General features: G+C 42.8%; 2 protein-coding genes across 4 annotated transcripts; one reads left to right on the top strand and one right to left on the bottom strand.

Annotated features, from left to right (window-relative positions):
• Positions 1–221: 221 nt before the first annotated feature.
• Positions 222–18090, bottom strand: umodl1 (uromodulin-like 1). Its single transcript, XM_055043928.1, has 16 exons — positions 17600–18090; positions 17111–17353; positions 16689–16847; positions 15554–15681; positions 14572–14755; positions 13787–13927; positions 7049–7306; positions 6686–6798; positions 6353–6572; positions 5556–5693; positions 4769–5463; positions 4494–4654; positions 2460–2696; positions 1603–1759; positions 1377–1461; positions 222–1010 (listed from the first exon to the last, which is right to left on the bottom strand). Exons 1-16 carry the CDS (start codon positions 17673–17675, stop codon positions 823–825), a joined length of 3183 nt encoding a protein of 1060 aa, XP_054899903.1. The 5' UTR covers positions 17676–18090; the 3' UTR covers positions 222–822.
• Positions 6408–27512, top strand: zbtb21 (zinc finger and BTB domain containing 21). Of its 3 annotated transcripts, none has more exons than XM_055043931.1 (2): positions 6408–6494; positions 22483–27512. In XM_055043931.1, the coding sequence occupies exon 2, from the start codon at positions 22485–22487 to the stop codon at positions 25521–25523; it is 3039 nt and encodes a 1012-aa protein (XP_054899906.1). In that variant the 5' UTR covers positions 6408–6494; positions 22483–22484; the 3' UTR covers positions 25524–27512. The 3 variants fall into 3 exon arrangements, with proteins under 3 accessions (XP_054899906.1, XP_054899904.1, XP_054899905.1); XM_055043929.1 differs by lacking the exon at positions 6408–6494 and adding an exon at positions 19704–19826; XM_055043930.1 differs by lacking the exon at positions 6408–6494 and adding an exon at positions 21620–22022.

Genomic DNA, 27512 nt, shown 5'->3' with positions numbered 1-27512 from the left:
CTCCAGGGGCCTCCCCTTCACGGAGAAAGCCTCTACTTACCCCCTCAACCGTGGATCCAGGGGCCGCTTTTATGACCTGGCACTCAGCAATGAGGGATTATGGGAAGTGTGCCTGGAGAGACGCTGGATCTTCCTCATCATCTCCGCTCGACATCTCAGCTCGGCAACTGATCCGATTAACCGAGGAGCAGGAACCACAAAGTTCAGCCGTGACCAATTAATCGGACGTGCGGAATGATTTGATTTTATTGAAGCGTCAGGTTCATGTTAATATTTTTGCAAGTTTCCTTTGAGGTCATCACCATAGTTGAATGTGAGCGCAGCAGTTTGCGTACGGAATATAATTGAATTCTCATATTTAATGAACAAGCCTGCGGCGTGATATTTTTTTCCTGTCATGATTCCAAACCTGTTTAGGACAAATGTTAACTTTTATAAAGTCATAAAGGCTCCATTTAAATATTTTTTAAAATTCAATCACAGTTCCTTTTTTAAAAAAAATAATTAACATTTAATTTTTTTTCCTTGCTTGAGTATACTTAGTCTGGTGAAGGCGACTAAAAATAGGTTCAAACGCAAAGTGAGCTCGGACATAAATACCAACACTGACCCCTAGTGGCAGAGTTCTGTAATTGCTACGCGTGTTCAAAGTTGCGTTCAAAGTCAGTTAGCAAGCGCCGGTAATCCTGCGTGTTTTAGCTCTTGAACTGTCGCAAACACACCTGAAGCGAATGGTGATTAATTAGCGGGACTCTGTGGAACTAAAACCAGTTCTTGAGGCCTGGAGCTGGTCCCCCCCCACACCCCTCTCCACTACCCACGCTAAGTGTTAAAAACAAGGTAGGTGAAGTTTTCCTCCTTGGGTTTGACGTTGAAGCTGTAGTGTCCGATGCGGTTCCTCTGACAATAAAGCAGGCAGACGAATCCCACGATGAAGCAGAGGCACAGGCCCACCCCGAGGCAGGAGAGGCCGACTATGTGGATGGTGTTGAGCTTCTCCTCCAGGGACTCTGAAATGATGTGAAATAAAAGTTTACATCGAAATTGTAAAATTGGTTTTTCAAAAGTGTTTTTTTTTTATCTTTCTTTTACTTTTAAAACTCAAATGTCCAGTTTTTTGTTTTTTTTTTGTGCCAAATATTTACTACTTTTTTTCTATCTGCTATGGACCCACAGGGAGCCTGCAGCAGGATTTCACACTGAAAAATTCAAAGATTTACTCTCAGCATGTCAGACTACAAGTAGATTATTCTACAGCAAGTAAAGGTGGATTTATCTTAAGCTTCTCTGCGCAGAGGTAACGATGTATTGTGGCTGTTTAACATACCAACACTGCCCACAGCTTTTCATTGAATAGACGGTATAAAAGCATTCACCTTCACTTAATCTAAGTATAGGCCCGGATGATCCAACACTCGTTCCGATCGTGTTTCCAGTCCGAGCCGTTCTCTGTGAACAGTCCTGGAAGAAAGCATGAGATTATTACGCCGTGTTCTTTGAATGCCCCGTATCCTGCTGCACTGCATGCTTCTGTCCTGATGAGTCTGATGTTGGGCCCGTCAGGCCGTATCTTATGAAAGTGACTCAATCGGCGGCACTCACTGGAACGCAGGCGTCGGATCCGACCTGGACGCAGATCTGGACCTTGCAGTGCAGGTAGATGACGTTCAGGTTCACAAAGGAGAAGATCTGCACCGACACCCGGGAGGTGGTGGAGTTGCCGTTCGTCAGCACTTTGGTGTAAACGTTCAGAGGGCAGCTGTGGAGACGACGGAGCGAAGAGAGGCCCATTTAGCTTTGGCTTCGCAGGAATGAGCTTCACTTGGATATTTGACCTGGACTATGTGGTTTTAGTCACCCTGCGACATGAACGCTCATTAAAAATCAGGCTGTCGATTAGGAACCTGGTTTTCTGTCGCTCTTTTAAACGCCTGGTCCCTGGGTAAACGGTGACTGTCACACTGATCTGTCACACTGATCAGTGATTCTGGGAAAAGGCAGGTTTTAGACGTGTGAAAGCCTCTTTTCATAAAATAAGATAGTAGAGGATAGTAAAGATAGTAGAGCTAGTGTTTTAAAACACTAGCTCTTTTATGATTTATTTATTGTTGTTGTTTTTTATTGGTTTTTTTTTTAACTATCAATGGGGTAAAATGGATATAATGGAACTGCCCCATACATTAAGCAATTTGAAAACACAACCTTGTGGACATGCAATAAGTGGGAGTTTGCCTAATTGTTGCTTTTGGCAGTTCATGAGAGTTTTAAAAACACTGATTTGCATTTGGATAAAAGAACCAAACACTTAAGTAAAATCTAACTTAGGCATTCGGATAAAGTGACATCTATGGAATATAAACTTATATCGGAGGTAAACAAAGGCAGCATTAGTACTTAGAGAGGGATAGAGTCGATGTTCTCCAACATGTGGATAGAGCAGTGATTGTGCCGCGGCAGACCTGTTCTCCAGGAAGGTGTGGCTGTTCGGGTCGGCCGGGCTCTGGGTGGGAGTGGCCCAGCACTTGTTGATGACCACTTTCATTTGCTCCGAGGTGTTTTTCAGGCTGACCTCCACCACCACGGCCTGCTCCGGGGACAGGCTGTAGTTGTGGGGCAAAGGCGCCGTACCGTTCATCAGCTGCACCGCCACCTGGAACGACCCCAGACCCGTGATCACGTCTTTGATCATGTTATACCTGGAGACAAACGGGAGACGCAGCTGGGATGAGTTCACTTCCTATTGCAAGTTATTCGCAAAGATTTGAACACTTTGAGAGCGTTTGCACGTATTTAAATGAGCGAGCTAGGAAGCCGAGTTGAACACAAAATCTGCAAGTGGGTGGAATAAGTTTAACCCACACTCCTCTACTATCTGAGTAGTGAGAAATGTATTTCAAATCAAAGCCACCTTTGAGCAAATTTTCAAATAAGACATTGAACCTCAAGAGGGCGCTGTTGGCAATATTGTTCAACATGACCTGCAGACCCAGACCACATAAATTTAGCAGTCTACCACTTTTCAAGGTTGAGACTTTCAGGGGAGAATCAGTTAAGAAGCAGTCTTTTATTTTCATAATAAACATCTTTTTAATTCTTCCAAGTAGTTCTCTGGCAACAGTGTGTGTATAAAATTAAGTCACAGTTTGTAAAACCGTTCACATAAAAATATTTTAAGCACTCTTGCAAAGATGTACACTTTTATATAAACAACCATATTCAATCAGAATGTGTCCTTATGAGGCTTGTTTATCAGATTTAAAGTATCCTGTGAAAATCTAATGTAATCAGATATTAAATATGCTTTTCATTAAGCCCACGTTACCGTATTACATTATCAGTCAGATGTAATATTCTCAGTTTAAATGCCATGTTTTCATGAGCTGTAAGCAGAAAATTAGGATTAGCAGAAATAAACGCTTGAAAGCATCATGTGTGGAATTAATCTGCTTCGCTTTGTGAATTTAGTTATTCAAGTAAACGTCTTAAAATTCTCATTTGTGAATATGGATGCATATATTTCATGTCAACAAGGAGTGACGTTTCTTATTCTAAAAAGACTTGCTATGTCTTACTAGCTATTATGGTGGTAATAGATACTACATATCTATCATGTCTCTGGACAGAGGACAGAGACTTTTGCCATGTCTGTGACTTTAGCCAGCTTGGAAGCGAGCTCCACCATTCCCCTACAAGTAATGGAGGATTCTATCCTGGTTGGCCTGATCACCAACACTGTCATTTGATGCTGAACTTCCTTGAGATCCCAGTCTGTCGGTATCTGAATTATGATCTCCAACTCTATCCAGCTACATGAGGGGACTCCTCCTGGTTGTGTGCTCAGTCCCTTGCTTTTCACACTGAGAAAAACCTGATCACAAGGTTTTATAGCCATTATCAAAGCATTGGGTATACTTAATTTAATATCCACTTGGTCCTTTTGAATGATAACTGTATAGAGAGTACATTAGACACCTAAAGGACGAGTGCAGACAACAACCTGGTAAAAATGTGTATAACACAGAAATGATGACCATTGGTGCATGCACTCCTCAGCACACATGTAGAGAAGACGGTGCCCAGCATTTAAATTTCTCTGGGTTCAGATCATGTTACCTCACCACTGTGTTTATGAAATACACCTGGTAGAGAGTAGACATTCTGAGGAATCAGAAACACACATTATTTTCCATCACTACCTTCTCAACTATTGCTGGGGTTGAATGTGTTGACATAGTGTCTCTTGGAATACCAACCCAACATCGCAGTTGGGTTGGTATTCCAACTGCAATGTTGGTGGACAAGAAGGCCCTTCAGGGCCTACAGATCGTACAAGATGTTATTTTATGTATTTAATCTGAATTATTCTATGAGTCGCTGTTTTCCCCCTAATCTGTTAAGAAATGTTGGCTTGTTTTATGGACACTTTACAATGAGAGGACAAAAAACTCTGGGTAGTTTTAGTAGAGCAACCATGGCTTTAAGATTAATCATACCCCATGGAGCCAAAGTTTGCAGAAATCAACATGCTCGTCATGTAGGTACACATGATGGGGACTTCCAGCCTGACTCTCGGAACCTCTACAGCGCCACCTTCGGCTGTGTACGGATCCATGCTGTTGAACAACTTCACAGATGCTGTGTACGTAGTTTCATTCTGGAAAGAAAACGAAAGACAACAGACGGGTTGCCCTTGGAGATTGTGCATTCTGGTTTATGAGAATGATGAAAATGGCCATCACCAGCCGAGTGTTCAGGTACTGAGACTTACATGCACGAGCCTGGTGTCACACTCATTCCACGCCACAGTCATCTGAACGTGGGAGGCGTTGCCTCCATTGACTCCACACTCCGGCATGCCCAAGTACAGAGCACCCTCTGGGATTTTTGCACTCACCAGAAAAGCTTTCGCAAGAGTGACAGTAATGGCTGCCACTCTGCAGTGGACTGAAAGGGCTCCTGACAAAGAGGAATTAGTGGCTGACCTCAGAGCAGAAGATGGAGTTGTAGAAGTGATGCTCGGGGTAGTGGTTGTTGTTGGGACAACAGAAGACACTACTTGGCGAGAGGAAGTTGCTGAGTGTGTAGTATTGATCTCAAAGACAGTAATGGTTGTTGTTCTGGGAGCAGCAGTCGTTATCGGATTAGTAGAAAGGACTGTTGGGATGGAAGTAGTTCTTAAGGTGTTGGTCAGAGCTGCAGAGTGGCTTGTTGAAACATTAATGACCGCTGTTGGTGAATTATTGCTTGTTTGAGTAGTACTGGTAATTACAGGGCCAATGTAGAGTGTTGTTGAAGTAGTGGTGATTGGTGAGATATTATTATTATTGGCTGTAGGGATGGCAAATCTAAAGAGAGGACCATTTGCACTGGTTGCTAATATAGGATCGGCAAAATTTGGGACAGGTGGAGTAGGACTTATTGTAGAAAGTTCTGGTGCTGATATTGTGTCCACGGTACCAATCGCTGCACGGGGACACGATGCATTCATGAGGAAAAATAAAGATATCCACATGATTATCAGTAAATACGCATTAACTTTCCCACTAATGCTCTACCTTGGCAGTTGCGTCCAGGTCTTTCTGGGTTGTTGTCTATAAATCCATCAAGGCAAATGCAAGTGTAGAAGGCCCATGTATTTGTGCATGTAGCCCATCGAGAACAATCATTTTCTCCTGAGGCGCATTCGTCATAATCTGTTAAAAAAAAAGAGTGGCTCATGACCTGTCATTTTTATGCAGACGACACTGTAGATGCATAAAGTATCACCTTTTGTGATGGCAGTTGCGTCCAGGTATTACCTTTTGTGATACTTTATGCATCATACTTTATGTATAATTTCAAATTCATCCACAGTGAATTTGAAATTATACATGAATTAAAATAAATATCCAGTTGTGGGCAATAAGAAGATGCTGTTGATCTAATGTACATCCTTTATATGTACTAAAATAGTTTCCTCTTGTTCTTTTGGTTGATCTCATACTGAATTTCCACATCATGTTCTCTATCTCCTGCTGACCCTAACTTCTGTTCCTCCCAAATGTTAGTCCAACTAAAGACATATTCAATCAATTAGAATATCAAATCCCGGGCTGGAAATCGAACCCAGAACCTTCTTGCTGAATTCAAGTGAGACTAAAAATAGCTATTAACAATCACCTTTAACCTTTCCTTAAGCTCACATTTCTGTATACGTACATTACTATTGGTCTGACGTCATATTCAAATTTCAAATGCCATATTTTCATCCACTAAGTGAAAAATCACCATATTTAATGGAAATAAAGGACTGCAAACGTCCATTTGTGTGTAATTGAGTCTGTTTAAGGCAGTACTGCAAAGTGAGATATACCGTTGACGCTTGTGCTGTTTCCATCCACAGTGAATTTGGAGCTGTTCATCAGGGACTGCATCAGCGCTGAGGACACGTTACCCACGGCTTCTCCTGGACGTGGGTTGAAGATTATGGAGAAGTCCACCACCACGCTGCCCTGGTAAAAGCTCTGGATCTCGATCCTCATCTGACCCGAATCCACCATAGCTTTGATCTCCGGGGGCAGAGACTTGTAGATCTGTTGGCAAAACGTTTGCATTTCAAAGATGATGCTTCACAGTGTGTCCTTTACAGCGTAGATTCCCTTTTAGAGAGCAATTGGACGTGACATTCTTCTCTTAGCACACCTACCTCCTGTGTAAAAGTCTCGGTGAGGTTTTTGTAGGCCTGGCTGCTGCTGTTTCTCAGGTCTTCGTTGAACTCGATGTTCGTGAGTCGTGTTGTTGCGTCAAGAGTCCGAGCATCTGCAAAGAAAAACCTTGTTTGGCAACGTAAACCATCTTCTCAGTGGTTAAATCCACCCTTCATGTCCTCACGTAGGACATGAAGGCGAACTAGTGATGTACTCAAGTTTCTCCAAAAGAACATTGTGACTATTTTTAAAGTTTCATGCTGCTACTTATATTCACACAATAATAACAATTTAGCTTTAGAGCCCATAGGTATTATTTGAATGAACGGACTCAAGTCTCCAGTGCAATATTCCATTCTTACCCGTTTTGACCATCATGTGGAGAGCAGATCCTTGCCTCCCACAAGCACAAGGTGTCACAGTGACATTGTAGAGCACACCAGGCTGAAGTCCATTCAGCTCTATCATCGTCCTGTTGGTTTCCCAGCGCTCAGTGACCTCGGATATCTTGCTCAGAGTGATCCAGAAAGTCTGGTTGCTTTGAACCGGAGTTGACCATTGGACAGACATGGATGTTCCAGTGACATTAGCAGACCATAAGCCACTGAGACTAGGAGGTCCTGTTTAATGAAAGAGAGTGGTGTAGCTTGTCATGACACTTTGTTAAAATAAACGGCTGTAGTTATTTTTGCTTCGCATCACAAGTTTGTACATGTTTTTACAGTCCCAGTTAAGCACTGGAGTAGATTTATTTCATTTAATGTCAGAATAATAAATCCAACACTATTTGCGTTGGTATTTCCAGATGTTGGTTTCTCATATACAGTAGTTATCAGTCCTGCACTTTTAGAAATAGCGTTATGACAAATTGGCGTTTATGTTTTGGTTGTTCTTATTTGTTCCCGTCCAGTCATTTCTGAGTTTATTAGAAAGGTATCGCCATATTCAGTTATTGTTGCCAACAGTGTTTTGCCATTCAAGATAAAATGTTTGTCGTTTATTTGAGACTTTTTTTCCAGCATCCTATTTAGTCTCTTTCCCTCAGATTTACTCCTTTCTCCCTGCCACAGCTGTTCCTCTTTTCGTCTGATTAGTCATTTGCGTTCCTGTGTCCTTTTCCATCAAAACGTTTTGGTATATTAGTGCCAACAAAGGGGAAGAATACAAGCAATAATGTTGGCATAAGATCACACCAAGCTCCATTGGACACAGCTAACGATCACTGTAGCTGACGTAAAAAACGTTCTTTACTCATCACTGCTGTGACATTGTTACTTATGTTCCCACTCATGATGATGTATCCAAACACATAAAATTTAAAGCCTTATGTTTTATGTGCGCTACTTATGACGCAGCTACATTTTTGCACAGGGCATGCGTATTGGGATAAATTATGTGAAATTTACATTGCGCTGCTGTGTAAAGATACAGATACTTCATCTGTGATGCCACAATAATCATCCGTGCAAGTTCAATGAGCTGAACACATTTTAGAAAAGCTTATAAACACTCAAATAAAGAGGCGACAGCATGCAGAAAATAAGACCAAATTCACTCCTTCTCAGAAGTTCCAAGCATTTAGAATGCTGAGGTGGGTTAACCTTCATAAGTGCGGAGAGGGCATTCAGTTAGCATAACATGAAGGAACATTATTAGCCAGGACATTTGCTAGGTTAAAATTTTCAGCCCTGCAATACATGGAAAAGAGCATTATTTACTTAGATACGTATCTTCATATACCATTGAAACATAAGGCATACACGCAATAGTGCGACGTGAGCCACTGTCGTACCTGTGAGGGTAATAAAGACCTAGAATTAAAACCTCTAACCCACATTCTCACAACCCCCAGATAGAGTCACCAGCTAAAAAGAAATGTCTTCTTCACTGTAAGCGGTGGTAACCGGATGTACTGGCTGAACCAGTTTGCCTCAAAGGTCTCTTGTGTTTCCGTCTTCAAGTTAACAACAAAGATAGGTGTTTTTTTCTTTTTCTCTTTTTGAAAAAAAGCCCCTCTGCATATCTCAGTGTGCATAGCTTATACCCAAGCTAACACATTCTCTCGTTCACTGTGGTTGTCACTTATCAGAAGCCATTTTAAAATGGTAAAGCGCTCCTTCTTAACAGAGTTATGTGAGCTGTGGAGGTGAAACGTGTCTGAATTGTTTTCGAAATGGTGGGATGAAGCAAGCCAATCAAAACTCGATTTACTTATTGTTGAGCCAGTGCAACTTACTTGCGTTGTGGGATATGTGTGCATAAGATCTGCCATTTCTAAGATGACTAATGATTAATACGCAGGAACTTTGTAATAGAACGCAAACATTTTTGAGACATCAACATGTGATATTTGTGGCGAACAACTCAGATTAAAAACAAATCTCTGCAAATGGAGAAAATAGTAATGATTAAAAAAAACGTGCAGCCATCTGGTCGCAAATGTCGGCACATCCTGAAACTAATTTGCTGGGGCACATTTCGAGTCCGTTTCAGCGTTCGATCTTCTTTGGCAAGAGTTGATAAGCATGGCACATCCTGACTTGATATTAGTTGGCCACTCTACCGTCAAGATGACTTCCAAAAAGACCAGATTACATGGACGTCTCTTGTCCACAGACGATGCTGAAACGATGGGAACAGGATTAAAATGAAATAGTCCCTGATCTTCATCGTCAGCTCCTTGAAACTGACTTTTACAGTGATTATTATTTTTGTCCAAATCATCAAAAGCCCCAATTCCACGAATGAGACATAACCACTTATCATGACTCTTCTGCCACTTCCTTTTGCTGTGAGAGGGCCTTCTTTTTGTAAACGGTAACATACAACAATGCACCTTAAATAATTTAAAGACACCAAATAATGTTCTTTTCTTTGATGGGGTTGGTTTCAGTTTGGTAGTGACTGTGAAAAGTTATTCCAAAAATCACCCTGACGCCGGTACGGATAGTTTCAGAAACATTAAGGTCTCATTTATTGCAACCTCACAAAACTCAGAAATGTAACTAATGGACAAAAATGAGGCGTAATTCAGTAATTGCCTGGATTCTTGGGCATCCGAGGAGCATTCTGCATGCAATCTTCCAGCAAAATCTGCATTTTATCATTTTTTTTCTCTATTCAGAACAGCATTTGCCACCTCGTCTTTTAGGTTCTAGTTTTCCGAAGCTACTTGGGACGAAAGGTCAGGATTTCTTACGACACGGAGCCGCCGGCAGGACTGAGGCAGCGGCCTGGCTCATGCTGGCAGCCGGCGCTGAGCTTCTCCCCAGTGAGGCGTGTGACGCATTATAAGTGACGGGACTTGTGTTAGTCAGCGCTGCAGTCACAGCAGTCCCGAGCGGGACGGAGCCGTCGCCCGCAGGGTCCCGTGTGCCGCTGAGCGTCCAGGAAAAGGTTGTGTTCTCCCCTGGGGGCGCGGCCTGGGAGCACAGAAATAAGAAGAGCGCGTCGAATCAAAGTTTCTGAAGAAAACCTGGCGTGGGCATTGATGTGCCTTTGTGCGTTTATTTATTTTTTTCTTGCTGTTTCAAAGATGACTCACAACGGAGAAGCACAGAAGAGGTCACAGTGAAACTGTTGGAAATTTTGCAGCATAGGATTCATGTTGCTGATGTGTTTTTGTGGCCTTTATTTGATTCGCTCTTAAGTATTTTCCATTAGCAGGTGCTTCTGTGTTGCTGTCACTGCGAGGGATGAGCTTTTACTCTTTGCTTTTCTTTCTTTTATACGCCTGTCGTTGCTCCCTACATACGTAGCCTTGCAAAAGTATTCATATCTCTTGTACTGTTTCATATTTTCTTTCAAATTGCTGTCAAAAACATTGGACAGTGCATAACTCTGATGAGGAAATAAAAAATGCTGCATTGATTACAACTTTATTATTATTTTTTTTTGGTTTCCAAATTAAAAGCTTCAAAGTCAATACTTTATAAAAGCAGCTTTTGTTTCAGCTGCAGGTCTGTACACTGAGAGAAAAAAAAACATGTTTCTTTGAACCAACTTTAAAACATTCTCAGCTAATTGTCTGAGGCTCAAGCTACAATCGATTTCAAAATTATTCAAATGAGAACTGCAGCTTGAGCAAAATGGAATAAAATCAGCTGTGGCGTATTAAAGTACCTTTTTAAGTTGGTTTAAAGGAAAAAAAAGTCTGAATATCTACAGATTGACATTATTTCCCACTTTCATAGCCATCAGTCGACGAAAGATTATTTCAAAGTCTTGGCTCAGATTCTCTTTTAGATTTAGATCTGGACTTTGACTGGGCCCTTCTAACTCATGAATAATAATTTCCTGAGGGAGTCTTCCCAAGGGATCAATAAAGTCAAGTCTAAGTCTAAGTCTAATATGCTTTCATCTAAGCCAATCTGCAGCTCTGTTTGTATGTTTAGGGTGGCCGCCCTGCTGGAAGGCGATATTCTGCCCCCGTCTTAGTCCTTCACAGCCTCTGAAAGCGTTTCTTCCAGGACTTCCCAGCATTTAGCCAAATCCCTCAAATCTTATCCCACTGAGAAAAACAAAACAGATGATCCAGCTTGAAAGAAAAATGTTTAATTTGTTACAAGAAATCAAATGAAGTTTGTCCAAGTAAATATATTACATTTATCAAGTTTGACGGATTGTATTTAGGGGTATCAGGATAACGAAACAATATAAAAAATGAATCTTATCTGGATTCCTATCTGGATTATGCACAAGATCTTGTTAGTTTATCACATGAAATCCTATTGAGATACATAAACGCTAGTGTGACAAAAGTTGAAGAATTGCAATGGAGTGTGAATCACTTTGCATGTGAGAGAAATACGAAAGAGACATAAGTTAGAAATATACCTTATGCATATCACAGGATGTCGTTTTGGCTGAAAAACGTGCCGATTATGTTTTGGGATGTTGTAAGCCGTCACTTTGAAACCAGTTTCCACTTTGCTCCGTATTTAATTTTACTACCCGTCTATAGAACAGCATTTCCAGGTGTTGGTTCGGTTCTGGTGCTTCGCTGCACGTTTCAGTTGTTTCTCTGTTCCAACGCGTTTAATTGAAACGAATCGGTTGCCTCCACAGCGTCTCATCAGGTTCTACCAAAGCATATTAGCTTCAGGCAGTTATTTTCCTTCTTGCACGTTTACGATCGTCTCACGTCTTTGCATATTTTATTGTTTCTGTCGGACTGTTTGGACCAGGCGTCAGCAGCCTACTGAAAATGACGTCTCTTGCAAATTTCTCTCCTTAAAACCGTTTAAAAAATGATCTAGCTTAAAATTAAATTTCTTATAAAATGTGTTAAAGAACCAGAGTTGAGCTTCCATTTTAACAATGAAATTTGACTTCTAAAATACGCAGTTCCACCAGATTTCCACAGAGCACCTGCCTAAATTTGCCGTTTAGATCTCGTTCCTATCATATAAAACTCCTTGTTCGTCTGTTTTGTGTTTCTGACCACATAAACCCAAGATCCAAGTGATCTCAGTTTTGTTTGTTTTAGTTTGACATTGCAAGAAATAAAAAAAAAAACAACCAAAAACTGTATTTCTTATTATAGGTGCAATAAGATTAAATTAATTGATTCTTCTTCCGGTCTCCTGCCAATGTCCACACTTACAGCCTGACAAGTTGACCTCCAGCAGTTTTCAATCAAACACCAGGAGAAAATGAAACAGCCTAACGGCCATGAGAGTCAAACAGAAACTTTGGATCGAAACCATTAACTGATGCAATATATTGAGTCGTGTTTGGGACTTTCCTGTGTATGATGCTGGAAAGTCCCCTGTTACATTTATACAATATTGTCATTTCAAAACAGAACAAACTGATGGCTATTTACAGAGGGAAAAAAAAAAACAAGTTCAGGTGAAATAGAACTAGTTCAACCCTCACTGTCACTGCAGTAAAATGCAACACAGGTTTTAAACTTATTTGACGTCTTGCACCGTTATTCCACCAAGTCTTGGTGGAGTGTGTAGCAAATTGCTCCGGCCTGCAAAAGACTTGTTTTCGCTCTTCCCTGAGGAAACACAAGCAGAACGGCTCGACCAGCTTTAAACGAGAATAGAAACAAGAATATTTTCTGCAAGTTCATCATTACAGAGTAGATTAAGAGCATCTGTGGAGAGAGAGTTTCTTCAAATACTTTGACAGATTCTCTACTAACTGTTTGGATGCTGTGCTGATTTGGTGTTTTGCGTGTTGGTGAAAACATAACGCTTTGGTCTAATCTGATCAGAGCACCAACGCTGCTTCTCATACGACTTGTGCCAGGCTGCAGACCAGATCCGTTGTTTTGGGTTTTTGTTTTTGTTTTTTTTGGTCCAGTTTTTGTTCAAAACATTCATGGTTATAATAAACACATTTTGCTGGATGATAAATTGTCCCAGTAATTATTATGATACATGATAATATTGCTGTTTTGAGACTTTTTTTTTCAAGTCATGTATTGATCATTGCATAATGATGCCAGTTTTCTCTCTCAAAGACCAGGAACTGGGAGCAGGGAGACATTTTAAATATCCAAAATAAAATGCAACAACCAAAACCGAAGCCATGAATAAATTGGATTATTATAAAGTCTCTGTAACCAAAATGTCCCTTCAAAAAATATTTCCCATCAGAATGAAAGTTATTGAGTTCATTTTTATTAATCCTGTGATTAGCTGATTAATTGCTTTTTGTGACAAGCTTAGTTGTAGGGCTGGACAATAAATCATCAATAACAATATTACAATAGACATGTGATCAGTATCAATAGGTCTGATAGTCAAGATTCAATCTATAGAACATGGACTGGACCGCACAGCATTCTGGGAGATGTAGGCAGAGAAAAGGCTTTGGCTGCTCAATTGCTCTGTGCCTCAAAGCTGCTTAAAAAAAAAACGGTCCGATATTTAAGATATTTGTAATACAAAAAAAAAAGGTAATAATTATCATTATGGACTGATATGATATATGATATAGGTTTTTGAGCCATATCCTTTTGTCCTTCCTGTGACAAAAAAAAAATCATTTCAGCATATAAAGATCCCCCAGTCCCTCTAAAACATGTTTCAGTCATTTTTGCACAGCGTCAACGATCACTGCACGTCATTTCCGCACAGTCCTACCTGTGCAGTTCACTCCAGGGTCACCGGGGTCACCGTCCACACATCGTTGTTGGCAGACGCACTGGTAAGAGCCCTGCGTGTTGCTGCAGTGTGCCTGAGCAGAGCACCGGTGGAGGGCAGGGTGCGCACACGCATCCACTTCTGCCGTGGGGAGAGAGGGAGCAGACAGGGGGGGAGCAGACAGAGGGGGCAATTTAAAGCTCTCATTAATACAGAAACAAATCAAAGAACGCAGCTATCAGAGCTAATCACAAGGTTCGACTCAGGCCGCCTTCATACGTCATCCTTGTGTCTTTAATTCAAAGGCGAAGTCAGGCTGATGCGTCTAAAAATAAAGGCTGTTGTGACACTGAGCTGAAGTGGTGATTTCAGAGGAAACTCGTTATATCTTCAACTGAATCTTACGGCGAAAATGCGCCGAATGTGATTTCTGATTAATATCTGGAACGCGCTCGCGTGTGCCTGTGCCTGTGCCGTGCGTGCTGCGTGGGTGTGCAGGCGTGCGTGCGTGCTCGCGAGCAGTCGGCTCTGGTGTTATTTTCCGCTACTGCAGGAAACATCCCACAGAAGACTGTCGCTCAAACAGAAGTGGTGGGAGAAAGGAAACCGTGGTGCGGCTGAGTCACTTTTTCCTGAACACCGCGTTCTCTGCCTCGTGAATCATTCTCAAAACTCGGCGAGAATGTCATTTCTCTGTAGGAAGAGGAGGGGGGGGGGGAAACTAACACAGAAAAGAGAAATAAAAACCGCCTCAAGTGTCTTCGCAGAGAGCCGAGTCACTTCACCTCGCACCATCACGGATGACACCTCCGGTATGTGCTGGAGAAGAAGGCGCAGCTTCAACGAGGCGCCGCGCAGCGACAGGGGCGAGTCGCTCCGGACGAGCAGAGACGTGGAGACGCTGTAGGGACCGACGGGCCGAGAGCTCAGATAGAGGATGGAAACCTCGGAGTCCAGAGCGCCGGTTATCTTTGATGAGAAATGCAGAGGCGGTTATGCTCGGACCGACAAGCGTCCTGAGATCAGAAGATAGAATCAGTCACCCTTCAAAGATCATCCACGTGTTAAAGCTGCAGCGAGTAACTTTTGGGATAAAATGACGTTTAAAACAACCAAATATATGTTTATCACTCTAAGAGAGGAAGGATGGGATGTGGGGGAGTAGGGTGGGCAGCAGGCACACTGACTTGATTGTCAGCGCTAAGACCCTCCTCCTGGCTCTGATTGGTTGTTTCCAGTAAGAAGGCAGAGGAGCTTGATTTATATATATATAATTTTTTAAAACAGGTTATTTGTCATACTGTGTCACGACAAAATGACAGTTTCAACTTTTATGTAAAAAAAATATATTTTTTGTAAAAGTTACGTACTGCAGCTTTAAAAACGATGGAAAAGATTGGCTGGCCTTGCAGTGCCTTGCAAAGTATGCATTCCCTTTGAACATAATTTACTGCATCCTACTAAAATTTTACATAAAGCAAAACACAAAGTCCGTCCTTGAATGCAACTTAGAATGTGCAACAATTCCTGAGAATCGTTTTTTACTTGGCGTTTCGTTTCCTTGAATTAATTGTTGTTTTTTTATTTATATTGGTCAGATAAAATCCCAACAACGTTCACTGGAAGACGGTGGTTGTAATGTGACAAAGTTTGACAAAGTTAAAATAATCCAATGGAATTATTTATTTATTTTTTTTGCAGGGCACTGTAAATATATCGCTTGAATTCCTGGCAGGAATGGTTTAATAAAATCAGGAGCAGTGTTACCATAGCTTGTAATGATCTGACGAGATTCAAAAGCCCATTTTCCTGGGACAAGAGTTGCTGGTAATCCACCTTCACTGTCACCGTTGTGTTCCAGAAGCTTCCTTGAAACCCCGCTTCCTGTTCTGATCCTAAAAATACAGTTGACATGATCAATTTCAGCCAAACTGAATCATAAAAAAATAATAATAATTCCCAACTCTGTGTTGGACTGGAGAATTTAATAATTAACATAAACACAACCCGGCAGAGGCGACTGCTGACGTCTACAAGTCAACCCTTTAACCCACAGACCTCGATGAACTGAAGGCACGTAGAAGAGAGAGTGGGCTGAATTTCCACCAGGATGACATCAGAGACCACCGGGGTCACGCAGCGTGCAGTTCTTTAAGGTTAAAGCTGCTAAAGTTGGTGTTTCCAACCCAGCTGCGTTTGGATAAATAAAAGCCTTAAACTAATAAAGTTTATTTTCTACCAGGATAGGTTCTGGAGAAGTGAATATGGAATATTACTGCTTTTTTTTCAGGTCCTGGAGAAGTATAAGGGTCAAAAAAACAGATTTTATTGCCGACACGGTTCTCACCCTTTTCCAGTCTCTATATCATTCCTCCCTCCCTTCTTTATGTTTTTCATCATTTTTTCATTTTGTTTAAGGCTTCCTTCTTTCCTCCCTTTGTTGCGTTATTCTCTTTCGTATTTTTCTGTTACCTTATCATTTTTGTTTCTTACTTCCTCTCTTCTTTGTGTCCTTTTTTCTGTCCTTCTGCCCATTCTCTCCATGTTTCTTCCTGCTCTTCTTTGAGTTTCTATTTTCTTTTTGTCTTCTTGCCTTCCTATCTGAAGCCTTGCCATTGATCCACAGAGTATGAAAAAAGCGAGACTTTTCAAGAGGAAATTTGGAAAAACAAAACGACTTCAGCATTAAAACCATATAAAACTGTTGACAGTGTACTTGAACTAACAGTTTATAGGCTGTCTTGTTAGATGACATTACTTAGACTCATCTCTGCTACTTGCGGCTTCACTTGAACCTAAAACTCTTTAAAGAAGAAAGAAATAAAAATAAAACACAACAAAAAAACATAATTCGCAGAGCACACCGTTTTTTAATAACGGCACAAACAGGAGGAGCACTAACTTGTCGGATCGCTGCAGAGAAACCGGCCACTTCTCTGGCAGCATTTCTGCCAGCCTGGACAGTCCAAATCAAACTCGCAGTCCACAGAGCTGGGAGACGGTCCATCTGCAGTTGGACAGGATCCGGGCTTGGCGGCAAACTCATCACTCCTGTTTACAGCTTCATTCAAAGGAAAATAACACGTTACAGGCCGCGTATTAGCGGCGAGTTATTTGTGGCGCTGCACTTTCTGCTTGCCCATCTGGTGTCTTGCACACAGCACCAGGCGCCGAAAGGGCAGCCTGACTGCGGAGCCGGCGCGCAGAGCAGGACACCACATCAGATTCATCAGACAGACAGAAGGATTTGCCCTTTTCTGAAAAGGCCCTTCGACACCTCTCAACCTCCAACCAAAATCTGGATTTTCATCAGAGAGTACTTACGCAGGGCACAGTAGCGGTCAACTTGCTCATAGCCATCGCAGCACCTCGTCACCTGCTCCTTTACGGTCTTATACTCGATCTGGTGCATCATCTTGTAAAGGGTGACGGTGCACGTCGTCCAGAGGAGCCAGCCACCGCAAGGCCTCGTCGCGGCGTACGGGACCGAATGGATTGCCAAGAAACTTACATTTCTGCTTTGATTCCGGACACACAGGTGGTAGCCGGAGGGATGCAAGTTATTTCCTGCCAATGAAACGGCATTTGCTTTAACGCGTCTGCTCATGGTGATCGAATGTCTTCTGTCGGTTTTGTTGGCCCAAGTGGAAGAAATTGATCAGGGTCCAAGTTACTCAAAAACAGGTGTGTTTTTAGCTTTCATTTAAAGGATCTCAGTGTTTCAGCAGTTTCGCAGTTTTCTAAAGACTGGAGAAGCATAAAAACCGAACCCTGCTGTGTTTGGTTCTGGCTAGCCGCGGACGCAGAGCCTACCTTCCTGCACAGCGTTTTGTCCTGAACAGAAAGCCAGCAGGGCCCCGAACGCCCAGACGGAGAGGATCCAGCTCATGGTTCACAGCTCCGAATCTCCAGCGTTCAGCCGCCACATAGCGAGTTGCGTGCTCGACTTTGAGACGACTCCTGCTCACTGCTCAGGGGCGAGTCTCCCTGTGGCCCTGTCTTCCTCCACCCTTCGTTACAGCAACACGTCCCCAACGGACCGCCGAGAGTAACCCCGGCGAAGGGGTAAATGTGAAATGCTGGATAACAACGCTGCAGAAATCCATTCGTGGATGAGATTCAAATATTAGTGGTTAGTAGAAAATAAAGTACAATTCTTATTTATTTATTCACACTCGCACAAAGAATCAGGCCTCTGAATCTGTAATCTCATGTACATAAACAAAGCAATTTTCTCTTTAGATTTTTTTTTTTTTAAAGATAGATTGCAACAACCTGTTGAATGGTTCCACAGAGAAAGGAAAATTCACAGAGTAAAACTGGATTGGGCTATTTTGTATTATTAATACAATCTAAAGAAGTTGTCCGCTTACTTATTGTTGGAGAGTAGATGTAAACATGTTTATTGTACCAGAAAGAGAGAGAAGTTCGATAGGAGGAGTTAAAAGTCCCCAATGAGTCAGTTTGCATACAGGTAACCATGGAAGTGCTTGTTGTGCTGCTGGCATTAACCTCCAATTGTGTCAACCGTTAATGACATGTACGGAGGAGGGAGAACATCCCTGTCATTCGATGTGGCTGCAAAACAGAAGAAGAAACTTGGCTATTCATGTTTTCATAGTTTATATGGGACATCTCTTCAGGTCTGATGTCACAAGATTTCTGCTGGCTCACGACACGTGAAGGCCTCTTTATTTAATGCAATCCTTTCACTGTAATGAGGCGTTAAAATGACCCTCCTTAAAACTTAGGTTACTTGAGTCATTAAGCGGTAATTACTGGGTACGCTGCGAGTTGCTGGTGTGCCACGATGCAACCCGGCTCAACAGAATTCCCTATCCGCGCACGTCTTCGCATCGCAAAGCAACCGTAATCGGCGCAGTATGCCGAGGATGTGCTTTGGCTAAAAGCAGACATCGCAGGCAATTACGAGGTTTTCGTCTTCAGTGCTGCACCTGATCTTAGCTGATGATGTACTGCAGCATAATCAGCTTTCCAGGAAGAGGCCTGCAGGCCTGGCGACACGTCCCTACAGGGTGAAGCTACTGACACAACCGCAGGGCTTCACCACATTGACCTGGCTCCTTTTAATTTGCAGGTCTAATTAGTTTCTTTGGGGTTAGCAGCAGACATGTCATTGCATGAACGTTACACAGGAACTCACTCGGTTGAGGAGGTCATTGGCCATTTGGAAGACAATATGTCCCAAAAAATAAAGTTCCTTGTTCCTGTGTCAGCAAGCTTCAATCTGGCTATTTTATGTTTGCTTTAGAGAAGTGAACTTAGACACATTTCACATTTCAGACTGCGTCTTCACAAGACAGTCCAGTTGGGGACAGTAATCACTCTGGATGCACACTTCTGAATTTGAAGACATTGAAGAAATAATTGGCATTCTTTCTAAAATTGCTGTGGCATTTCGCAAGTAGAAAACGTTTTGGTAATTATGTCTTGTTTGTTGTGTGAGGGATCACTGCGTATGTGTCACCTTTTAAGAGCCCCTGTTCCTTAAGAGTTTAAGCTGCAGCATCTTACATACAGCTAAAATAATGGATCGAAAGTAAATCATGTTCTGAAAAGTTGCATTGTTGTTGGGATTATTTTTTTTCTTAATGCAACTTGCAATGAATTGACAAGGTTTATTGAAATCGTTGTAAATCCAGCGTGTCAATAGTTTATGTTATCGGCGCCTGACTTACTTCTCCTGTCAGCCTAACAGGTTTAGCTTCTGCTGGCTTCCTACAATAATGCTCTAAAAACGAACAACTTGAACTTCCAAGCAAAAACAAAACAAAACATGGCGTGTCTCTTTAAATGAGCCCCACTCTGAGGTCCTCCGTTGAGCCCGCCCTCCGTCACCCAGTTAGCCAATCAGCGCCCAGCGCACGTGACGAGCAGTCTTCGCGATGACCTCATCCCTGGTGTGGGATGACGTCAAATTCAAGATGGATGGAATCACGACAGGCAGGCTGAAAGCGACACAACACTGAGTAAAAGTCCTGGCCGCGGTGGAGGCGAGAGCGTTTTCACGACGGGATGGGTGAGTGTGGACCGGACCGGAGGGCGCTGCTTCGTTGGACGGAACGAGCGCGGAGCCAAAACGCGGAGTTTCTGTTGAGGGGAAGCTTTCTTTCCTTTTCCGCGCTGACGTAACTCTAAACGGTGGCGGGGGATTGAGCTGCTGTGAAGAAAAAAAAAAAAAAAAGCCGAGCAGCTTCGAGCTCATGTGGCGGACCGCGCCGTGTCAGGTGTGCGTCTCCCCCCCCCACAACGTCACTTCTGCCGAACGTAACGGGTCCGACTCCCTCCGGCGAGGCGAGCCGCTTTCTGGGGTTAGCAGCGGCGAACGCGCGCAACTTTTCCGCTCTCCGCCTGAGCGACGGAGCGGCTGGGAGGCGAGCCGCCCGAGCTGAGTCCGCGGACGGACGCGCAGGAAGCGAGCGAGCGAGCGAGCGCGTCCGGAACTGAACGAGTCCCAAGTTTCTGACGGGAGAAACTATGAGCCGGTGTCTAATGAGCGCTCTAGTGACGACAGGTTCCTCTTATAAGAACTGAAATGCTGCGGCGGCTTTGTCTGTTTCCTCCTGAAGGTTCCCGAGAAGTTTCAGGTGGGACTCGAACTGGCGTTGTCTGGTTTCTAAAGAATGAATGGAGCCTTCGCCCCCCATTAACATTTATTCAATGTGTCGGGTCAATGTGCAAAACAGATGAAAACTGCTTTTCCGTTGGAAAATTTCAAAGTAAATGTCAATGAATAGTGTGAACAATTATTATTTGGTTTTATTATTATTTTGGAGAAATATCTTCAATAAATTATTATTATTATTATTTTAAACTCAGTGGAATATTCCTCGAGATATCGCAAACAGCAAATAGTGTCATGTACCACTACATTGTATAAAAATTAAAACCAAAAAATGATAAAATAAGGTGAAATTTAAATAATAGTCTGACTAGAACAAATGCTAGTAAACACAGGGAATATCAGTCCAAGTTACAGAGATTACAGAGATTACAGATTACGTTATATCCAGATTATTTATAGAGCAGTATTTGCAGATTTAAAGTTTGGTGCAATGCTCGTGTTTTATTTCAGGCGACATCACTTTTAACTTATGACAGTCTTTAAGATTCATATTTTCTACAACAACTTTACTTTTCTAAAAAAAAATATTTCAGTTTCTTTATGCCGTATGCAGACATATCTTCTGGAGTGCTACATCATGTCCAGAGCTGTTATTTGCATCTGAACATACTTCTTTCATTAGCGTAAGCAGGGATACTTCTACTGCATTGACCTTATGTTTGGTGTCACTTTTTATGTTTGTATTCCTACACAAGTTGCAGCACCAAACCACAGCATAATTCTGAGCTTGAATTCATAAATGGTACGTCGGTACCAGATTCTGAAAGTCCGACAGACTTCCAAAGAACTTATGCATCACAGTAACTGCGCGGGAATTTAGGATGCCATGATCTAAGCGGTACTAACATGGGATAGTGATTCATTTATATATATATATTTATATGTTTTTGTCATTAATAATTTATTGACTTTCCTGTATTTTTTGTGAGCAAGTACTTTTTCCTTGCTCTAAATGAGGCCTTCTTGTATCCTCTCTGATGAGGAACTTTGATCCGCTCTTTGCAGGATGACCTCAGCACACTGAGGTTTATGGCTTTTCCTCTGCTGAAGCGCCATGCTATTTTTTATTATTATTATCTGATCAGAGATAATTGTCTGCACAGGTTGGTGTCGTGTTGAACTTTAATTGAAGGGTGTTTTTTTTTATTTTTTATTTTTTATACTTCCTGCATTGACTGGTGCCTGACAGCAACTTGACAAAGCAGCGTTTTTTTTTTTTCTGTACTCAGACTGACAAAATGATGTAATGCTCCATAATTCCCAGTGATTGTCTGTGGTTAGAACTTGTTTCATCGCGTTTAAAAAGAAAATCTTCCTCTGTCTGTAGATCACCCAGTAAACACGTCTCTGGGTTAATAGCTATGTTTATCAGTTGGGAAGTTGTTGTTCTTTTAATTCTTGTGAATCTTAGCTTCGAACAAAACAACGTAATTCTCTCATTCTTTTACAGGTGTTCTGTGAGTGAATGATAACCTTGAATCATATCGTCTTTTTTTAATGTCATTTCTTGAAAAATACTTTGGATAAATTGCTACAGATGTCCATGAACAACCAAAACATGGCAACATTAAACCTCAAAGACTTTTAAAAGTAAGAATTTGGCCCTTACTTTTGAATTCACTGTGGATTTCCTCTTTTTATCCATATATACGTAGATGCATACTAATATTTAGCTCAAGCCACACACTTGTAGCTTCGACATGGTCCTGAGGGAAGTTTGAGTTAGACTACTTCAGAAAAGTGACAAATAAAATCAGTTTTATTACTTCTATCATTTCCACAGTTCGCCATTAGATGGCATCTTACAACTGGTAGATTTCTGAGAATGTTTGGTTTTTGTTTAATCTCTCTGTGTGAATTTTAGAAGAGTCTGGAGGTAGAAATGCGCAATAAATGATCAAATAAATATCTGTTTAACATAATAAATTTGATTTTATCCTTAGACAGAAATAAGTCAATCGTTATCATTTATTTTGCTGATGCTATGCTTTTTGCACATTTGTAATGAAAACCCAATATCAAATTAATGCATATCTGTATTGTCTTTCAGCCATGGAGAGCCTTGTGCATTACAGTAACCCCTCCCATGCCCTCTCAGTGTTGGGGGTTCTCAACGAACAGCGGCTGCGGGGCCAGATGTGCGACGTGGTCCTGATTGTGGCAGACCAAAGGTACCAGGCCCATAAGAGTGTTCTTGCTGCCAGTAGCGAGTATTTCCAGTCTCTTTTTACACGAATGGATGGAGACTCACTACGAGTTGTGAACCTGGACTTCTGCGAACCCGACGCCTTCGAGATAGTTCTAAATTACATTTACTCCTCCTCTCTTTTTGTGGACAAAGGCAGCCTGGCAGCCATTCAAGAGCTTGGCTACAGCCTTGGAATCCCGTTTCTTACAAACATTGTGTCGACGAGGCCTCACGCTTCCTACTGCGTGTCCAGAAAACGGCTCTCGTACTCAGAGGGGGATGAGAACGATGCCCAGACAAGGAGCGTTATTGTGTGTCGGGTCCAGAACAGCACAGCCCACCCCTCTCACTCAAATTATCAGGGAAAAACATCAGAGAGATCTCCATCCCCTTATTCTCCTCGAGGGGCGGCTCAGCTTCCATCAGAACACAACTCGCATGAGTCGGTCAAGAACTCTGAGATCGGCGGGAAAGCATCCGAGCAGAACAAACCCCCGGAGAGGAAGTCCAGATATCCGTATTCCACCATACTGAAAGGAAATTTATCGCACGTCAAATCAGTCAGGCCTCAGCTGACATCATCTGTATCTTTTAGTGACGCTGATGTGCAGCACATCAGCCTACAGTCTGGTTCTGACCAGGACACCAAAGAGGAAATCGAAGAGCTCGACCACCGCTATCACAATAACGTTCCCTTCCAGGGTCAGGCCAGAGAGCAGAGCCAGCTCACTGACCGGAGCGGCCCACTCATAAAAAGCCTCCTCCGGAGATCACTGTCCATGGACAGCCCTGTTCCGGTTTTCTCCCCGACGCTGGAACTCAAAGATCTCCAAAACCGAGAACAATCGGTTGTCAAAATTGCCTCAAAGGCATCAGGAACTGAAACATTCGCCCACAACGGCAACTCGACTAGAGCGTCCCCTCTGGTTCTCAGGTCCAAGTATCTCAACAGGTATGATAAGGAAACTCAGGTAGAAGAACATGTCAGTGTGAAAGCTGAGCCGAGCAGTCCCCTCGCCGATCCCATGGACATTGTTCGGATCACGGTTGGAGATGCTCTGCCAGTTAATCTCAAAGACTTGCAAACAAATTACAGCCAGGGCTCCAGGACAGATTTTAGTCTTCCATGTAAGAGGAAGGAGCGGCCTGACAACAGAAGGTACCCATTTAAGAAAAGTAAAGTATTCAAAGAACACGTTGCTTCACAGGAGACAGAACCTCAGCATGCAAACAGCGACCCCAGCGAGAACAACACAGAACCGTCTTCAAATAAGATTTTTAAATGCTGGAACTGCCTCAAGGTTTTCCGCTCCAGTGCCGGACTGCATCGTCACGTCAATATGTATCACAATCCGGAGAAGCCGTATGCTTGTGACATCTGCCACAAGCGCTTCCACACTAACTTCAAAGTGTGGACTCACTGCCAAACCCAGCATGGGGTGGTTCAGAACCCGGCTTCGTCCTCCAGCTCGTCTGTGCTGGACGAGAAGTTCCAGAAGAAGCTGATAGACATCGTGCGAGAGCGAGAAATAAAGAAGGCTTTGCTCTGGAAGCTGAAGAGGAATAAGCAGGGTTTGCAGTCTCCTTCTCTTGCCAAAAAGAGATCAAGGTCCAGCTTTGTGTGTCCCTACTGCGGCAAAGTGTTTGTGTTCCAGTCCCAGTACAGGCAGCATTTAAGGACACATCCTGCTGAAAAGGCCGACCAGGACACAGGGAGTGAGAGTGTCCTCTATCCGGAACAGGATGAGATCCTTCAACACAACAGCACAGACACCACTGGTGTTTACTCCTGCAGGCTATGTAATGTTAAGCTGTCATCGCTCGTGGAGCAGGGCGACCACGAGAGAGGCTGTCGGCACGCAACCGTGTGCCCTTACTGTGGCCTCCGCTTCTCGAGCCCGGTTGTTAAGAAGGACCACGAGGCCCATTGCAGGTACAAGAAACTGACATGCCTGGAATGCATGCGCACCTTCAAATCTTCCTTCAGCATTTGGCGCCACCAGGTGGAAGTCCACAACCAGAACATGATGACTGGTAAAAATCAGATTCACCTGAAGCAATCAGAGAACGATGAAGAGGCGCCGGACGCTCTGGGAGAGGAGCCTTACGGCGACGAGCCTTTGGCGCCTGGGAACTTTCCAGAGAACATCAGTTACAGCGATTCGTCGGGTCCACCCATGTATGACTCGGAGGACTCCTCGTCCTATGTGCCTGAGGACCTGAGCATGGGCCACCACGGCAAACTGGTTGTGAAGGAAGAGCCGTTGGAGGAGGCGGTGAGTGAGAGGGACGGTTCAGAGGTCGGGAAAGCTGGGCCTGAGGAACACGGGGTGCGGCCTTGCGAGAAATGCGGCAACCTCTTCAGCTCTCGCAAAGACCTGGAGCGGCACCAGGAGCTGCTGTGCCACATCAAACCGTTCATCTGCCACATCTGCAACAAAGCTTTCAGGACCAACTTCCGCCTTTGGAGCCACTTCCAGTCCCACATGTCGACTGCCAGCGAAGTCGGCGCCAAAGAGATGAACATGCACGCTCCTCCCCTGTCTCCCTCCCCGCCTCTGACTCCCCAGAACTCGGAGCGCCGTTCTCCACAAGCCTCTGTGCTCAGATCCCCTCAGGCACCAGCAGCGGCGACCATCCCGGAGGAGTCGAGCAGCCCGGAGCCCTGCGGCTCGTCGGCGAGCCGGCCGGGGGTGGAACCCAGCGGCCACGGTGGCTCCCTGTCCCGATCCAACAGCCTGGAGAACCCAGGCGGCCCTCACGAGCCGGACACGCTCTTCTACCACGCACCGTCTCTGTCCGCGCTGACGTTTAAGAGGCAGTACATGTGCAAGCTCTGCCACAGAACCTTCAAGACGGCGTTCAGCCTGTGGAGCCACGAGCAGAGCCACAGCCACATGTAGTCGCCGACGGCGCCGCCTTTCCCCTGAACTCTTCGTGTTAAGATGAGCACATCCACAAACCGGGCTCTGAATGTAAAACTTCTTTGCTTGCCTGCAGTTGTATATTTCAAAGTGGCCATGTTTATTAAAGATGTAAAGATGAATGTGCAATCAATTGCCTAGTGTGAGACAATTATACAAGCAGTTAATTCTTTGAAAGCCTATATAAGGATATATCTTTTCAACATCTTTAGTTGTTTGTATTTACCCAAGTATGTATTTTGTAAAAACAAGGTACAGAGTTGTTACCCTCTTTCTTTCAGCTGATTTTGCTTTAGTTGTAAAAGGTACGTTCTTTCAGAACGTACCTTGTTCTTTCAGAGTGTGTGTGGAGGCGCATTAAGATTTTCAGGCTCCTGTTAAAAGTAAATAATAATGCTTTTGCATTTACTTTGGCTCTTTCTCTTGGTGTGGGTGGCGTCCCTTGAGATACTATCAGTGGCCTCGATGATGTAATCAATATGCACTTTGTTGAAAAGCTTAACTCCGTTGTAGGACATCGCGGACAGCCGTGCTTCAGATCATTTAGTTGTGTGAAGTGCAAATGAAATGTTAAAAAAAACGATCCGTTTTTCTCCGAATGCCTTTCCAACATTCAATGTGTTCATTGGATAAGGTTTCCTGTGTCGTTAAACCAGATCACTTACATAGTTAATGGATTTTTCTAACAATTAGCCCAATAATTGATGTTCAGTTAGGTGGTCCAGTCCAATCATTAATCAAATGTTCTTACCAATAGAGGTAAAGATGTAGAAAAGGCATTAAATAAACTCACCTTTTACAGCTGCAGCACTCTTAAGAACATAGAAAAATACAACCTTTAAGAAGTTTTAACTATTATAGCCCATATTAAGGAATCTTTTGTTTTTAACCAGGTTTCTAGTCCAGGCAAGAAGGTAGATGTAGTGAACCAGTTCAGTGTTGCTGATGTTTTGGATAAGATTTCAATATGCAAAGCACTCTAGCTTGTTTTAAACCAAGCTGGATAAATGTGTTCACTTTAAAATGTTGATATTTTTTCTTCTAAATTCTACGTTTCTTACGCTGCTGCTTCAAAAAGAATGAATTTATATGAAGTCTTTTTCCACCCTTCTCCGGGCCGGCCAATGCATTTCGGCAAATCTGCGTACACATTACAGGCAGCAAGTTGGAACTAAAAGATGTTTTGCTGAACACAGTTCATGGTTTCATAGGTGTTCTTTTGCTGTCTGGCCTTAAAATTCTGCAAACCGTTTCTGTTTCTCACCTCTTCTTGCGTTTAAACCTGCAGAACCATTCATACAGTCAAACAAACGCTGATGGACTCACTAAAGCTTTCTGATGGCCTTATGCATTTTTTTTTTTGGTTGTTTTTATTGTTTATCTTAGTTCACATAAAAGCACAAATGATTTTCAGAGAACTTGTGACTCAGGCATTTTAAGGTGGTTGATGTTTAGATGAAGTAACCCAACAAGATTGTCAAATTTATTTCAAAATACAAAAAAAAAAAAAAAAAAAAAAGATGATTGTATTCCAACGGTTTTGCAGTTGTATTCTCGTATTAGTATATATTCCTGCTTTGGTGGATTAAATCTTTGTCATAATTTATCCTGACTGCTGCCATTTAGAGGAAGTCTAAACTGGTTTCTCTTTTTTTTTCTCAGCAGAAAAAAAACTGCATAGTGATGTTCTGCAGAAAGTCTGTACTGCTACTAGTGCTCTTAATAACTTGTGAGGAAAGAAAAAAAAATTGCCGAATTGATTCGATTTGTGTAAATGGAAGTGTTTGTACTCTCGATTTTGTACCTTTTTTTTTTTGTTAGTGAACAGAAGTTGGATCTTTTTACTCTTCCTGCAATAATTGATATTTGTATCCGCATTGGTTGCATAATTGTTGCTTTTGGAGTTTTCTACGTTTATTTTGTGCTACACTTCTGTAATAAAGAGTAACAGTGGAGTAAAAAATATGA

Source organism: Poeciliopsis prolifica, unplaced genomic scaffold (assembly GCF_027474105.1).
Source record: "Poeciliopsis prolifica strain line A6 unplaced genomic scaffold, Auburn_PproV2 SCAFFOLD019, whole genome shotgun sequence".
In the NCBI taxonomy this organism is placed as follows: Eukaryota; Metazoa; Chordata; class Actinopteri; order Cyprinodontiformes; family Poeciliidae; genus Poeciliopsis; species Poeciliopsis prolifica.
This window is presented reverse-complemented; position numbering and strand designations above follow the sequence as displayed.

Bases quoted from the DNA above. Each gene is read 5' to 3' on its own strand.
- umodl1 (XM_055043928.1), bottom strand. From the start codon at position 17,675: ATGAGCTGGATCCTCTCCGTCTGGGCGTTCGGGGCCCTGCTGGCTTTC. The intron at 13,928-14,571 runs GTGAAGTGACTC...TCCCCACGGCAG, and splicing joins GTCATCCGTGATGGTGCGAG to AAGTGGATGCGTGTGCGCAC. The intron at 2,697-4,493 runs GTATGATTAATC...GTTTGTCTCCAG, and splicing joins GCAAACTTTGGCTCCATGGG to GTATAACATGATCAAAGACG.